The sequence below is a fragment of the Mobula birostris genome, chromosome 24 (genome assembly GCF_030028105.1).
Source record: "Mobula birostris isolate sMobBir1 chromosome 24, sMobBir1.hap1, whole genome shotgun sequence".
Lineage (NCBI taxonomy): Eukaryota > Metazoa > Chordata > Chondrichthyes > Myliobatiformes > Myliobatidae > Mobula > Mobula birostris.
The window spans coordinates 22189864-22207154 of record NC_092393.1 but is presented as its reverse complement, the minus strand read 5'-3'; the positions used below and the strand labels follow the sequence as shown (position 1 = coordinate 22207154).

At 40.1% G+C, this 17291-nt stretch overlaps 1 protein-coding gene across 1 annotated transcript in view; it reads left to right on the top strand.

Moving 5' to 3' along the window:
* Positions 1–109: 109 nt before the first annotated feature.
* The window catches only part of LOC140187141 (protein shisa-6-like), a 559403-nt gene continuing 542221 nt past the window's right edge, over positions 110–17291 (top strand). Inside the window, exons 1-2 of the mRNA XM_072242125.1 lie at positions 110–147; positions 835–1572. Coding sequence (XP_072098226.1) covers positions 1013–1572 — 560 coding nt within the window. The 5' untranslated portion in view covers positions 110–147; positions 835–1012. The remainder of the gene's footprint in view (positions 148–834; positions 1573–17291) is intronic.

The window sequence follows — 17291 nt, the reverse complement described above, 5'->3', positions numbered from 1 at the left end:
GAGTGGGATCGGCGCTCAGCTTCACTCTCTCTCTCTCTCTCTCTCTCTCTTTCTCTCTCTCTCTCTCTCTCTCTCTCTCTCTCGTTTTCTCATCTCGGTGCCAACGTGAGTACCATCAGGAGCGACCGGAGCGAACCGCGCACCGCGGTAAGTGTTGGCATTTTTATTTAATTACAAGAGTATTCGCCGCTGCACTTAATACCAATTCGCGGCAGATCCCAGCGCAGCCCAGTACTCGCTCAGCCAGCGGGGATGTAAATCAAATAAACGGGTTCTCGTCTCCCCTCTTTAAATGATCCGGAGCAGTTGTTACTGTTCTGTTTGCTGGTCCTCGTCTCAGAGAAACGGTATTTTGCTAGTATGTAATGCATGCTCTCCTGCGAGGCTTGGGTGCGCCGCGCCGTTTTTGTGATATTTAGTATGTAGATAGCGATCTCTCTCCATCAGACACTGCTGTACGAGGCATAAAAAAGATCTTATTGCTGCCCCCCTTCTGAACCCCTCCCACTCCCCGCCACCCCTAACCCACAGCCTTGCTCCTATATATCAATAGTACCAACCCGGGTTAGTGGAAACAGATCATATCTCTCCCAAGATCTGATGTTCTGAGAGAGACAGAAAAAAATGCTCTCGAAAACTTCCACATCTTGGTGGAACCGAAGGAATTTTCGACTGCGGTCGGGTACTGGGATTTAGTACAAGCCCATCCTGATTCTCTTTATTAAAAATAAGACTTTTTTTTGTTTTCTTCTCCTCTGTGGGTAGAGATTACCCAGTTTGCCGCAGTGGAGAGCGCTCCTGTTTGATTTATACTGTGTATATCTATTAAAATAGATACCTCAAGCCGTTTGTTTCCTCGGCGGATTGAAAGAGATGCTTCTGGCGAGCTCATGGGTCACGAGCATGTGGGAGCTGATCGTTAGCGGCGGGATCGGGAAGCAGGGCAGGAGGAGCTAGTTTGTGCTCGGGGAGAGATCGCTGGAGAGAGGACCGCGAAGACAGCAGCAAGGCGATGCAGCACCTGCTTCTCTTCCTCGTCTACATGGACCCACTGAACTTGCTGCTCTGCACAGGGAGGACCCGCAACAACAGGACGCTGGCCTCTCCCCGGCGTCAAGGGGGCTACACTTCCAAGGTGCAACAGATCAACACCACCGTGGTGGTGCCGGTTCTCCAGATCAACAGGATGAAGCCTTTGGTACTGCAGCACTCCGAGAAATGCCGGGGTCATTACGACGTGGCGGGTCAGTGGGACCCCGATTTCGAATGCAACAGGACTTCCTACAATTACTGCTGCGGAACCTGCTACATGCGCTACTGCTGCCAAGACAAAAACTACCGCCTGGAGCAAAACAGCTGCAAAAACTACGTGACACCCAAAGTGGAAATCCAAGTCACCACCGACCCAGATCGGGACGAACTGGAGAACGTGTACGATCCCAGCAAGGACAAGACCAACAGCACGGTGTACATCAGCTGCGGGGTAGTCGCCTTTGTAATTATTGCTGGTGTTTTTGCCAAAGTTGCATACGATAAAGCGACCCGACCTCCTCGTGAAATGAACGTGTCTAGGTAAGATCACGCTTTTGGCTTTTGATTGAGAATATGTGTGTGTGTGTGTGTGTGTGTGTGTGTGTGTGTGTGTGTGTTGTGTCTTCCAAATGTCCACAAATTCCAAGTAGTTCTTCATTATAACTTCTTCGTCAAAGATTCTCAAAGGAAAATCGCCATCATTACAAGCTTATCACGGAGATGTGTTAATGTCATTAATATAGAGGAAAATAAAGCATAAACCTGACAAAGAATGCAACAGGAATATGGGTGATGACCTCAGGAAAAGTCTGGAATATCATCTCTCAGCCTAGATATTGATATGGAATAATAAAATTACCTCAAGTGAGACAAAGTTTGAGAGACCTCTTGGAACGAATTTAGATTTTGGAGCGGTGGGTTACAGATAACAAGTTTTCTAACTCAAATTGAAGAGGCACAGCGCAAAAAATCAAAATTCTGCACTACAATCAAACAAGGTATCCACCAATTTACTTTAAAGTGCTGGGAGAAGAATTTTAAAAATTATTTGAAATATTGTTAAAAAGGTGACCAAGTGATTTTTTTTCAATTCACTTGTCAACAGATCCAGTTTGAAATTGGTTTTGTAGTATATAGCCAGTAAATTGGGTCTGTAGTATGTTACTGAGTATGGTAGAATATATTAACTTATTGGGATCTCGTTATATAAATGAAGCTTATTTAGAATAAACCTTAGATTTAAATTATCTCTGCCATTAAAAAGTGGTAAGGTCTGGAAATGGGCATTTGTAAAAGCACTGCAGCATAATGCTTAGTTCTATGTGAAAATTAAGTAACATTCAGAAAAAAAAGGACAGACACTGTCTTGTGTTGACTCTTGGCATATTACCTAAATTATCAGCTGTGCAGGCAAATCTTATTGCTTATAATCATGGGTGACGGTTAAAGCCCAAAACTAAAGGTAAAGTTTGGGATCATCAGCATCCACTTTCAAAGTGATAGATTTTTTTCTATATTTTTGTAATTTCTTCTCAGTTACAAAAGAGAATTATTCCTTTAGAAAGCAACATGAAACTGTGCAGGGAATAATATGTCTATTATTATTACTCCTGATGGAGATTTTCTATGTAAAATAACAATACATTTTTTGGTTTTCTATCTTTCAAATTATACAGTATCAGAGAACATCCTGTACATTGAACAGTGTACAGTTATTGCGTAAAGGGACCTTTATTTCTTTTGCATTGCTTTTAATTTCATCTGCCCATTTTCTGATATAAAACTTACTGCACAAATATCTGCTTGTACTGTGGAATTAATTCCACATTACCACATTGTCATTGATGATATCAGATGTGCACCTTTGTTAAATCTACTGAGCACATTGGGCAGAGATGTGTGCTTGCCTTTGGTATATTGAATCACTACATGGACTGTGTACTACTCTAAGCTTATCTTGAGCCCTTTACAAAGCTACAAGCAGTATATTGGACAACCTTATGGTTCAATATTTTCAATGCAGGAAAACAAAATCTGATACTCCTCTTCCCATTTAACTGACATCAAAATAACAGAAACCTGCTCAATCAAGCACACTCAAAAACTATTTTTTTTTTTTGCAAGGCGCTGGCAGAAGAATAACTTATGGCTGCTATGTGTAATGACACACTTCACAAGCTCTGGCTCAAAACTAAGAGTTGTTGTATAACTATTAATCACATCATCATTATCTCTGGGCTGATTGCCATTCTTCCATTTATTTTTCCAACATTCGCAAACTTCACACATCAGCAGCTGAAGATGGAGAAAGTGTGAGAAGTCAAATGACACCAGCTGTAATAATCTTGTATTTTCATAGTGAATGGAGTATGCTAGCAGAGATATGAAGCGGTAATTGCATCATAGAATTATGTTACAATTACAATGTGTTTGAGTTTTGCTCTCTGAGTTATGGCACGATTAAAGACTGTTGGTTTCATTGAGCAATGCACAAAATTCTGAAGGAAATCAGCAAATCAAGGAGCATCTATGGAGAAGAATAAACAGTCAAAGCTTTGTGTAGAGACCCTTAAAGTGGACACTTTCAACTCCTCTGTAGATACTGCCCGACTTTGCTGAGTTCCTCCAGAATGTTGCTCAAGATTTCCAACATCTGCAGAATCTCTTGTATTCTTGCTTTCATTAATGCTTTATATCTTACCATCAGCCATTCCTTGATTTGCATGTAAGAAGACAACATCTTTGTACCAGTGGATTGTAAGTATTTTGCATAACCAAAGTGTGGGGCAAAAATGAATTAAATGGATATTGCAGCAACCAACCATCTCACAAAACAGTAGGCATCGCCTCAGGTTTTCAATGAATTCCTGCAAAGCGTATTCATATGTGTGTAAGGGCTTTATTTATTAAAGATGATATTTAAAAATAATATGTCAATTTATCAGTTCTAGGAATGTTGTCAATGGTAGCATTGACTCAATAATCTTTAAGCATGGATGCTAGATTTTTCAGTTAAATTCAAAATATTTTCAATTAAAAGCCATACTTAATAAATTACTTCAAGAGCTTCTTATTTCTATGCATGTCTGGTAGATTTTCTGTAAGGAGATAAGTGAGTATTTTTAAAATAAATTAGAAAAAAATGGTGTGTGAGGTGTGAAAGTCTTAAATTATGAAGTTCTACTTTATTGTATATAAAATTAATTTCGAAATTGAACCACTCATCCTTCTTCTGTATTATCTAAATGATAGATGTATAACATAACCAAGTATGCTGCCAGTATAGGTATGGCGCCTAAGCCATTGGAAATCATACTGTGCAGTCAGTGCAGTATGCGGTAGTGTCCAGTGCATTGGAAATCCATGTTTGTTGACAGCATAGTATACAACATTCAATGCATGGATTGTCCTAATATACTCTTTAGTGCTCTGTACAATGCTATAAAAGATCAGAACATTTAGTAGGCTCTAGAATGCCATTGCAAAAGGACTCACATTTTTGATCTACTGTCAAGGCAATGCATGATTTCAGAAATTGTAGGAATCTTGATTTACTTTCAGTGTAACAAGTAACTCAATGTTTGGAAAATTGATTCATACATAGAGAAGTATAAAGTGCCCAAAGAATCATTGCAAACTATTAGATTGATAAACAATATCCGAAGTACTAAGATTCATAGTACATAGTCAGTAAGCATTTGGTTTTCTGGTCCAAGGTCAAAATGGTCTACAATACCTAAAGCATTGCAAATCCGGCAAGTTGTTGATATGGTGTACAATGCACAAAGCATGCAAATTACTAAAATAACTTCAAGTGAAGCTTTAATGAGCATTGTATACTGCCAGTGTGGTGTAAAATGGATGCATAAAATTCTAACAGTGTGAACTATTGTTACTGAATGCAATATATAATGAAAACTGCATTGGTTCGCTGTCAGTGTAGTGCACATAGCTTCAATGATTAAGAAAATGTTTGTTCAGTTCGAGGCAGACAGCAGTCATAAAGCACAGAAATGGGCAATTTGATCCGCCATGATCATATCGATCTTTTTTGTTTAACAACACGAATACTGTCACTAGCTCTGCTGGCACCCTGTTTGAGATACTGACCGCTTTCTGTATCATGAAACATATTCCTCAGATCCCCTTTAAAACTCCATTCTCTCAATAAGGCAATGCACTCTTCTTTTTGATGCTCTTATCATGAGAAGGAAAGATTCTGACTATCCCATCTATCTATGCCTCTCATAATCTTATACCTTTCTGTCCAGTCATCTGAGCCTTCTAAATTCCAGGGAAAACAATCCCAGTCTGTCCAATCTCTCCACATTGCTATCGTCCTCTGATTCAGGCAACATTCTGCAAACCTTCTCTGCACTCTCTCCAGCACAACCACATTTGTTCTATTGTTTGGTGATTAGAAGTACACTCAAACCTTCATTTTTGGACTCAGAAGTGTTCATAGCATCGCAACTGTTATACTCTATGCTCTGGTCTATGGCCGCACACATTCCTTATGCTTTCTTCACCACCCTATTGTTCTGTGTTACCATTTTTAGGAAATGGTGGGCTTGCATCCGGAGGTGTCTCTGTTCATTCTCATACCTCGTTGCCCGAAAATTTATTGCATTATTTCCTGCTAACAACTTTCCTCACCTCTAATACCTCCCATTTATATGTCATCTGCAGGTGCACTAAAATATTGGTGGGGAGTGGGAAGTGGTGCTCAGTAAATCAGGCAACATCCATAAAAAGAAATAGTTAACATTTCAGATCAATGCTGTGTAGCTACCAACTAACTAACCCTCAGAATATGTGTATTTCTATACACTTGTCAATTCTAATGCAAAGAATCATGCTGATCAAAATGCATATGGCAGGCTTGACAAATAATTTTATATTTTTGATGTGGTAAAGACCTTTTAATATCAGTTGTATGATTGTATAATTATTGATTTTGGTAGATTCTGATGTGAAAATCTAATTTACAGAATAATGGCAAATTCAACAGATTAAAATGATGTTGGGAACATTGATAAGCAGCGACTGAATGAAGCGCAGTAATAATTTAATGAGTAAAGGTCACTGAAATTATTAAAGATCCCTGTGGACTGGATTGTTAGTCTCAAAGTGGAATATGAGTTGAGTGAAGTAATCAGATAATTAAAATTAGAACAAATTGCCCAATACGTAAATGTACAAACCAAATCAATAAATCCGCATGCTAATCAACTTCGGGTTTCCTGTCACCCCCACGCAGCATACTATCCTTTGAGCTTCCAGCAAAGGAACCTGATCGAGCCTCTGCTCTGTGAAGTAGTACTGCTAAGTCATTCCAATGCCTGAAACATCTAGAAAATACACTCTCTATTCAGAGTTATCAACCCTTTAACCATCAATTAGCCAGGCCAATATTCTAGCACAGGTGACTGGCAGGTCACACTTAAGCATAGATACTTGGCACTAAAGAACTGGTGAAAAGATCAGTTTTATATGGTACAGAATAATTGTGGAAGACTGTAACTCAATTTATGGCGGGGAGGGAACGTCGACTCAGACCATGAAAGGCCTGCGTCGGGAATTTTCATGCCTTACAAGGCACAGATTAGAAGTCTGTGTGGGGCACCACTCCTCGCACAGACTAGAGCAATGTGTGGTTAAGTGCCTTGCTCAAGGACACAAACACGCTGCCACAGCTGAGGCTCAAACTAGTGACCTTCAGATCACTAGACGAACGCCTTAACCACTTGGCCACGTGTCCAACTTCTGTAACTGTGCTAAGTTATGAAGCTCTCTACAGTTGCAGTTCCATTCCCAATGTCTGTTAATTTGTCAGAGCCTCAGTTGGGAAACTATAAGTGCAAAAATGCTCTGTGCCAAGAAAAGAGAATTCAAAAAGTCATTCTGTTCAAAGCCACTAATTCAAGGTCCAGTTTATTGTCATGTGCATAAGTTCATGCATACACAGGTGCAAAGGAAAACTTACTTAATGAGGTCTGTGGGAAAATGCATATTTAGATAGATCTTTATTGATCCCAGAGGAAATTACAGTGTCACAGTAGCATTACTAGTGCACAGATATACAAATATTAAAAGAGAAGTAAGAAACAATAAAAAATAAGTCACCTCAAACAGTCTAACAGGAAGGGATCATCACTTCCTCAGCTATAAGTTGACTCATTATAGAACCTAATAGCCAAGGGTAAGAATTACTTTGCTCTGTGGAGCAGTGCAGTTGTCTTATTCTATTGCCCCAGCACATCACCAAATAGAAGATTGGACTGGCGACAACAGACTGGTAGAACATGTGAAGGAGAGGCCTACATACTCCAAAGGACCTCAGTCTCCTCAAAGAGTAGAGGTGACTCTGGCCCATTTTTTACACAGCCTCTGTGTTGGCACTCCACTCAAGTCTGTCATTCAGGTGCACCCTCAGGTACTTGTAGATCCTCACCACATTCGCATCCTCATCATCAATAGTAATAGGGAGCAGTGCAGGCTTAGCCTTCCTAAAGTCCATCACCATCCCCTTTGTCTTACTGATGTTGAGCTGCAGGTGATTCAGCTTGCACCATTTGACAAAGTCCTCCACCAGGGCCCTGTATTCATCCTTCTCTCCCCCCTTTATACACACAGCTATTGCTGAGTCATCAGAGAATTTCTGCAGATGACATGACTCAGTGTTGTGTCTAAAGTCTGGGTATACAGAGTAAACAAGAATGGAGCCAATACAGTCCCCTGTGGGGTCCCAGTGCTGCTTATAGTCATTTCTGACATACAGCTCTGAAGCTGCACTAACTGTGGTCTGCCTGTAGGTAGTCCATTATCCAGGATACAATGGAAGTGCTAATCTGCATTGAATGGAGCTTCTCCCCCATTAATGAGGCTGTATGGTATTGAAGGCACCTGAGAAATCAAAAAGCATGATCCTTACAGTGCTTCCCTGCTTAACCGAATGGTAGTAGACTATTCAGCAGGTCAGTGACAGCATTCTCGACTCCAATATGTCCCTGGTTGGCAAACCGCAGGGGATCGAGGGCTGATCTAACCAGGGGTCAGAGGTGAGCCAGGACCAGCCTCTCTCGGGTCTTCATGATGTGTGAGGTCAGAGCCACTGGACGGTAGCCATTCAAGACTTTTGCTTGGCCCTTCTTGAGTACTGGGACCACACAGTCAGTACCCTTTCCAAGCTCTAACTCAGACTGGAAGTGCACTGGAGAACTCCACATGGCTGCTCAGCACACGTCTTCAGGACCTTGGGGTTCACACAATCTGGTCCCAATGCTTTGTTGTATCTGAGTTTCTCCCAGAGCCCCTTTTATTTAGAGATAAGAAGGAAAAAATGTTGAAAATACTCAGCAAGTTAGGCAGCACATATGAAGAGAAAATAAATTAGAACTTCAGAATTTCAGGTTCATAACCTCTCATCAGAAATGGCAAAAGTTAAAAATCAGATATCTTTTAAGTAAGACATAGCTGCAGTGCATGATAGTTGACTAACTCTGAGCACAGATTACCCATCATCACACATCGTTTCTTTCTTGAAGCAAGAACTGGAGATTCAGAACCTTTTTATATACTTCATCTGTTTCATTTGGGACATGCAGCAGATATGCTGACCGGCCAATCCGCAGCTCCCAAAATAATCCCACAAAGACAGCAAACGCTGAAACTTCAGAGTGGGTTAGGGACAGGCTTTTTTTTTTGGTTGCAAGGAATTTATAAAGATAGAAAGGCGCAAAGCATTAAATGAGGACATTTAATCACAGTGGTGAGAACTGTACATCTAAAGCGCCTTGCTCTCCGTCAGTGGTTCCACTGACTCTTTCGGTTTTCATTTTTTTCCCCACTTTATTCCTGTCTAACCATTCCCTGCGCCAATCAGTTATTTTGAGATGACAGTGTGTTATCCTTATGTGTTTTATTATTTAGTTTTTATTCAGTTAGGTGTTTGATTTTGTAACGAGTAAATATAGCTTTTTATAATTGGATTAAGCAGGTTCTGTAGAATCATTGACCTGTGAAAAGCCATGTCCATAACTCAAGACATTGGATGAACTAACTGCCAGCCACACCAGACTGAAGGGAAGCATACCCAACTCAGCACAGGGAATGTTAGCTTTTGAGCTCCGTTCAACATATTTTTGGTTTTCAATTCTTCATTTTGGAGATTGACATCTATCAGACTGCCAGACTATAAAACCCACCTGATATTGGAGGGACATCAGCAACAAGCAATATTGCTTTTTTTTTAATAATAGAAATGAAAAATCAATCATTTTAATTTAAACATAAAATACATATAAATTTTCAGACATTTAAAATTTTTAATGAACTTTTCTATATAATTCATGGAGTTTGAAGTTTTGTATCACACTGAGAATTGTTTTTTTCTTCAACCAATATCGCATATAACTCCACATGTCAGGGAGGTTTGGTTTTTTTGAACAATCAAGCAGTATATTTGCACAAGATATTGATCCGTAATGTTGCACAGAAGGATAAAAAGGAGGAGGGATGTAATTGAAGGTTGAAAAACAATTGCAGGTTTGAGAAAATTTGATAAGAATGGGAAAATATAATAGTAATATATAGCTCTGAACAAGCCTCAAGTTAAACCTATAAGCAGATGGGGGTCCTTCTGTAGGATGTTGGTTTATCATAGCAAAGTTATCCATGTGGCATACAACACAATCTTTGCTCCTTTAATACGTGCATTTATCCAATCATAGAATCTCCTGTTAGTATTTACCGTTCTTTAAGGTTGCTGAAAATTACACAGTGCAAATATACTTCAAGCACAATTCGAGGATTTTAACTTTGTTTGTCTGAGGCATTGGGAACTGAGGTACTGGGAACTGTTTGCATTTATTGTAAACAGAGATAGGTTGCATGTAATCTTTCAATCTAAGTTATTACTAGCTAGGATTAAGGCTGTTAAAGAGGATTGTGCTGCTGGCTCTAGTGGAATTCAGCCGAAGACCAACAAATAAGTGGGGAATGGCTTTTGCAATCCCTGTTCACATATATAGAGGCGAGTGGTATAGATTTATTGTTTGGACGTCAGAAAGTATTGAGGAAATTGTCATTAAAATTAGATTCGTGAAATTAAAGGATGAGTTGCTTGACACGGCTGAAAAGAATTTTCTAGAAAGGATCATGATTAATACATTCCATTGATAACTTGGCTGAGAAGAAATTTTTGGAGACTCTTAGCATGGCCTCTAGAAAATGTTTGCGAGGGTATTTGAGGAAGTAACAAAATTGTTAGATGATAAATGCCTCTGCATTCCCTGATGAAGCTCACTGATGAAAAGCAACAAGATTGAGTTTTGTGGGACTTGCAGGCCAATTTTATATTGGTAAGGAATATCTTGGAGATGGTACTTGCTAATAGTCTTAGCCCTTGTATTAATCTATAGGAGTAAATATTTGTTGCCTATTTAATATTTGAGTAATATTATAAATATAGTGTTTGATTAAGCATTCTTGTTCATTTAAATAATTCATTACGGGTTATATGTATAAATATGTGATTGCATACACCATCATGCTACCACACGATATGCTGCACCTTGCTTAAAGTAAACATGAAGTTAGAACCATATTCCCGGTCTCCTGGGTCTTCCTTTGAATTAGTTTAATGTTTTGAAGTTACAAGATATAACATTTACAATGAGGTATATTTAAAATAAGCCTGAGATGGCTATCAACCTGTTGAAGTGCAGTGAGACGTTTGAACTGAAATGAAAACAACGAGGAATGCTTGTAAAATACACAGTCTGGCATGTGCAGAAACTGTTGAATTTAAAAAAAATCAATAAATGGAAGAATTTGTGGGTTCAGAAAGTGTGAGTGCCTGCTGGTAGTATTACTTATAAAAAGCACAAGTGGCTGGCTACATCGGAAAGATTGACACATTTGATTTCACAGCAGATAACTTGATTTTATATATTAAGCAAATGGAACAGTATATTGAAGCAAATGAATTAGCCAATGAGAAATGTGTACAAAATTTGCTAAGTGCATTGGGTTTAAATGGATTTAGTTTGCTTCCAATTTTAACTGCTCCAACCAAACCTGCAGAAATGAGCTTTGCAGGAACATTTAGAACCAAAACCATTGTTGATTGCAGAGTGCTTTAGGTTTCATAAGCAGAATCAAAAGGAAGGGGAGTCCATTTCAGTGTATGCGGTTGAATTGAAGGAGTTGGCTGAGTATTTTCAGTTCAATGATGGACATAATGATGTACTGAGAAATCACTCAATTTGTACTCTCTGGCTATCCATCCCATAGGATGATGATGGATCTTTTCAGTCTGTTAGTGGGATTTGATATGTGCGTCCTGGAGTGGCTGTACAGGCCGATCATTGACAGGCGCTGCTTGCCACATACTTTGCAGGTGAGGCCTGGAGGGGCAGCAGGGGCAGAAGCTCTGTTGTGGCATTTCCTGTGCCTTCCCTCTGTTGCTTCATTGAGCTTGTTCTCAGCAGCATCCACACCTTTTCTGATGGCGCCCCTCCACTGTGAGCGATCTTGAGCCAGATCCTCCCATGTTGATGGGGCAATGTTAGCTTTCTTGAGGCTCCTGTGCAGAACATCCTTGTACCATAGTCACTGGCCTTCTCGTTTTCGGGTACCACTGGACAGTTGGCCGTACAAGATGCCCTTGGGCAGTCTTCCGTCAGGCATTCTGACAACATATCCTGCCCAGTGCAGTTGGCCTGACATCACCAAGGTTGAAACTGTTGGCATTTCAGCTCGAGTGAGGACCTCGGTATTGGAGACCTTGTCTTGCCAGGTGATCTTCATCAGAGAATGTAGGTGACGCTGCTGCAGTTGGTCAAGCTGGCATAAGTGTCTCTGATATGTCTCACATCCGTATAACAAGGTTGATATGACAATGGCCCTGTATATCTTGCACTTGGTGGCCAACCTGATGTTTTGTGACCAAACTTGATCTTTCAGCTGACCAAAGGCAAAGCAGGCTTTTCTGGTTCTTGACTCAATCTCTACATCCAAAGAAGCTGAGGATGTTATTATGCTGTCCAGGTAGCAAAACTTGTTGACAGCATTGAGACGAGTGTCATCAATAAGGACAGTTGGTTCTTTGTAGCTTGACCCAGGAGCCGGTTGGTACAAAACTTCCATCTTTTTCAGGCTGATTGTCAGTCCGAAGCTTTTGGCTGCACTGGCAAAGCGACTGGTGATCTCCTGTAAGTCTTGAGAGAGTGGGCAACCAGTGCACAGTCATCAGCAAACTGTAGCTCATGCACCACAATGTCTCTGACTTTTGTTTTTGCTCTCAATCTTGCGAGGCTGAGGAGCCCATCATCAGCCCTCATTCATAGAAAGACCCCTAACTTCAGGTCTGATGTGGCATCCTGAAGAACAGCAGCGAAGAATAGTCCAAACAGAGTAGGAGCCAGAACACAACCCTGTTTTATGCCGTTGCTGATAGAAAATGGGTCTGACAACTCACCACACATGTTGATGCGGCCTTCCATGCCCTCGTGGAACTGACGGATGTTGTTTGTTAGGCGTGAGGGGCAACCGAATTTTAGTAGGAGCTTCCACAGGCCATCTCTACCAACAGTGTCAAATGCTTTGATTTTATCAACAAATGTGAAATAGAGACTTTTCTGCTGCTCAACACATTTCTCCTAGAGTTGCCTCAGCGAAAAGATCATGTCCACTGTACTACGGCCTGTTCGAAAACCACACTGGCTTTCTGGAAGGATGTTGTCTCTGATGTCGGACACCAAGCCTCTAAGGATGATCTTCACGAGGCATTTTCCTGCAACTGACAGAAGAGAGGTGCCACGGTAATTGTTGCAGTCTCTCTTGTCTCCCTTGTTCTTGTAGATGGTCATGACTGATGCGCCTTTGAGGTCTCGTGGTAGTTCTGCAGCTCCCCACAACTTTGTGAACAGCTGGTGCAGGCATGATGTCAGTGTGTGACCACCATACTGGTAGATCTCGGCTGCGATACCGTCAGGCCTTGGTGCTTTGTTGGGTTTTAGCTGTCTGATGGCTTTGATGACCTCATGAAGAGTAGGGGGAGCATCTAGCTTGAACAGTATGGGTCGAAGGTGTACTCTGCCCAGTGCTTCATGAGTGATGGTTCCTGGTCTGGTCAGCAGCTCGTGGAAGTGTTCTTACCATCTTTTCATGTGCTCTGGTTTCTCAGTGAAGGTGGAGTTACTGTCCTTGTTCAGGAGTTGTGAAGTGCCTTGTTTTGATGGACCATACACAACCTTGTTTGCTTCATAGAAGCTTCTTGAGTCATTACAGTCAGTGAAGGCTTGTAACTCCTTGGCCTTGTTCGCCCACCACTGGTCTTTCATAGCTCTGAGCTGCCTCTGCAAAGTTGATTTTGCACTCAAAAAGGCACATTTTTTTGTAGAATATTACAAGAAAACATTCAAAAAGGGCTCCTAACTGAAGCACAACTCACATTTAAAACAACTGTTGAAATTGCTGTTTCAAGGGAAACCACAGACAAGAATGCAATTGAGTTATAATCAGGAATCAAAGAGGCAGCTCATTCAATTCAGCTGAAATGGTATTCCTTCCTTTCGATTCCACTTATGAAACCTAAAGTGTTCTTCAATTAACAATTGTGTTAGCTCTAAATGTTCCTGCATTACTTTGACAATATCAGCAAAGCTCAGTTCTGCAGATTTGGTTGGAGCAGTTAGACCTTGAAGCAAGCAGAGTGGTTTTAAACTCAATGCATTCAGCAAAATTGATACTCAGTTCTCTTTGGCTGTTTTGTTTGCTTCAAAATGCTGTTCAATTTGCTCAGTTTATAACATCCAGCAATCTGTTCTGTAATCAAACCTGTCAATCTTTCCGATTTAGTTAGCCATTTTTGCTCCTCTTTTTAAAGATTATTATCACCCAGTACTCATTCTTTTTGAACCCGCAAATTAATTTATGGATTTATTTTAACCTGGCCGTACAAATTGTGTTACTGTTGTGGCAGGGGCTCACATACACCAGACCAATGCAGGTTGAAAGGCGAATTTTGTAGAAATTCCAATAAAGTAGGACACATACAAAGAATATGTCAAGCAGACAAATATAAGTAGATTGCACTGACAAGAGAAAAAGATAAAAAATCAAGTTGCAGTTTCAAAAAGAGCACTAATCTGCATGCTGTTGATGAAAAATCTAATAATGACTAGCCTTGAGATATACAATGTAAAAACTAACAATAGACAAGCACTGTGACTTACATTAGGAGTGAATGGAAGTCGATTAAAATGGGATTGAACTCTGGCTCGGTTGTTTCAGTCATTCTGCAAAATGAGTTTTAATGACATTTCAATGATACTAAACTGAGCCTGCAGATACCTAACTAAGAACTGATACTGGAGAAAAGATAGCTCCTGTCGGAATGACATTCGTGACAGTGAAATATAACAACCAACAAGCCACATTGAGCCTGTATTTGTTAAAAACAGGAGCACAAGCATTGTAGAAGCATGATTGGCTGAGAGAACTACAAATTGATTGGCGATCCATCCATCATTTGGATGTCACATTCCTCCAATGAAGCCAACTGAAAGTGAATTATGAATGGTCCTGGTTGATGCCACAAGTGTCTCCATGTGGAATACCATGAACTATTGTGCAACAGTATACAAACAGGTGTTGGTGCCAATCTCATATTGGACCAAGGAAGGACCATGCTGCTTGGAGGATTTGTGAATGTGACAAAAGCAGTGGTCCCACTTCAACACTTTTTGTAGGCAACATATCCAGAGAAAGATAACATGATAGCAAACTGTGTCCTGACCACTCCCATCAGGTCTGTCATATCTTATCCTCCAGGAGCTCAAAGTTATCCAAAAATCTGCACCCAGCACCTCAATTTACACCATTCTGTTCTCCTACCACTTCTTACATTAGCTCAACTTCGGCACCACAGTCACGCCCTGATACAGCTGGTAGCAGTGGTGGTAGAGGCGGATACATTAGGGCCATTTCACAAACCTTTAGATAGGCTCATGGCGATAGAAAAATGGAGGGGTTATATAGGAGGAAAGGGTAAGATTGATCATAGAGTAGGTTAAAGGGTTGGCACAACCTTGTGGGTCACAGGGCCTGTAGTGTGCTGTAGTGTATTATGTTCTATCTGAGGAAGCTTCTGATATGTTAATCAGGCAGTTATAAAATCTGGCTTGGTTTTAAGCTGGAACAGAGTGCATGGAACTTCAGGAAAGTTGCAAGCATTTGACTTTTGTGAGTATAAAGAATCAGAATCTACTCCGCATGCATTAAGATTATTGCATGAACTTTAAATGGGAGACAAAAAGCTGCCTTTAAAAGTAGATGCAACAACCAAAGCTCATCCCAATGAATGTAAGGCCAAAAAGAAAGGAGTCAATGGCAAACAAAATCAGAGAACTTGTCAGATGATGTTGTGAATGAGGAAACCAAGAGGAGAGATCAGATCATAAAGGGAGCAATAGATGGATTAATAAGAGAATACTTCAGTGAACTCAATGTACCTTTCCAAGATCAAGATGCACATGCCAGAAAGAAGAAAATGGAAAAGAAAAAGAATGACAATAAGTTGAAAAGGAAAGAAAAGGTTCCAGGGCTGTCAGAACCGCTTCCTGCATTCTCAGAGTCAGCTCCTACAACCAGCACAGGGGAGGGCCCAAAGCCTGAGATTGTTTCACAGACACAGTTCTCACCTGCCAAGCAGAATGACCCCCCTTGTCAGGAAAGATGTCATCCCACAAGAGTAAGAAATCCTCCACAGTGATTGAATCTTTAGGCTTGAATGGGACAATTTAAAATTAACTAAGCTGTGTCCACACTCTCTGTATATAGTAGATGTATTATATAATATACTGTGTATATAGCTGAGTTGCATTCTTTATTGACTTCTTTATAGCTAAGCAGGGAGGAGTTTTGTGTATTTAATATTTCAGAGTTATCTGAGTAACATTTTAAATATATTGCTTAATTGTTCATTTAAATAGATCATTATGAGTTATATGTACAAATGCATGAATTCCATATGTCTTCAAAACTATCACGTGTTACAGGCATGTCTCGCTTAAAGTAAACATGAAGTTAGACCCATATTCTTGGACTCACATGTCTTCCTTTGAATTAATGTTTTGAAGTTACAAAACGTAACAACATTAATTAATGAACGTTTTCTGTCCTTTTGTTTTATAAATGGAGGCATCAGAAGAAGTTTGCAAAAGATACAAAGATATATGAAAATGTAATAGCCTTAGACAGAATCAATTTGACTGGATAAAATGAAGGAATGGTTCTGGCAGACAGCATTTAATACACAGAAACATAGAAACATAGAAAATAGGTGCAGGAGTAGGCCATTCGGCCCTTCAAGCCTGCACCGCCATTTATTATGATCATGGCTGATCATCCAACTCAGAACCCTGCCCCAGCCTTCCCTCCATACCCCCTGATCCCCATGGCCACAAGGGCCATATACAGATGCATAATTCAAGTGGCAGGTTCACTGCCAAATGTTGTGTACCATTGCTTTTTCAAAGCTGGTGAATGAGGAAGGAACTCTTGTGTTATCATACATTAGTCTCTGAAAGCTCTTCACAGGAGACACAAATAATTGTAGAAGAGGGTAGGATGCTAGTTCGATCACATATAAAATATGGACTTTGACAAACAGGACCTTGATTTTATCCAGTTGCATAGATATGGAATTCTTGAAAATGATTTTCATGACACTTTATGGATGGTTACCTAACTTAAAGATACTTAATAGAAACTTAGAGAGTTTCAGCTTCATCATATATAGACAAATGGGTTAAAGGGGGCATAGTGATGACCTTTAAAATTCTAGTAGGATCATATGTTGTCCAAAGGGACAGGTTATTTGACCTTACAAAGTTATTCATAGATATATGAAGAATTAAAAAAATCAATACAGTTGAGTAAACATAGACCTTCTCTGAGAAAAGATTTGTAGGTGTTTTCTCAATTAACAACATTAAATGAGAGTTTGGTACATCTTTGTTAGCTGTTTGCTTTAAGAATCATTGAATTAAGAATATGGATAAGCCATGAATATTTTGAATGTCTTAACTGTCTCAGAAGACTGAATGCCCTATTCCCGCTTCTGTGTCCCGAATATAAAACTAGGTTAGATGTGAAGAGGTACTTCTGTTTGCTAAAAATTATTGACCTTGGGATTTATTACAAGTGCGCAGAAATCCAGTACGCGGTTAAAAATGAAACTGGATGTGTTT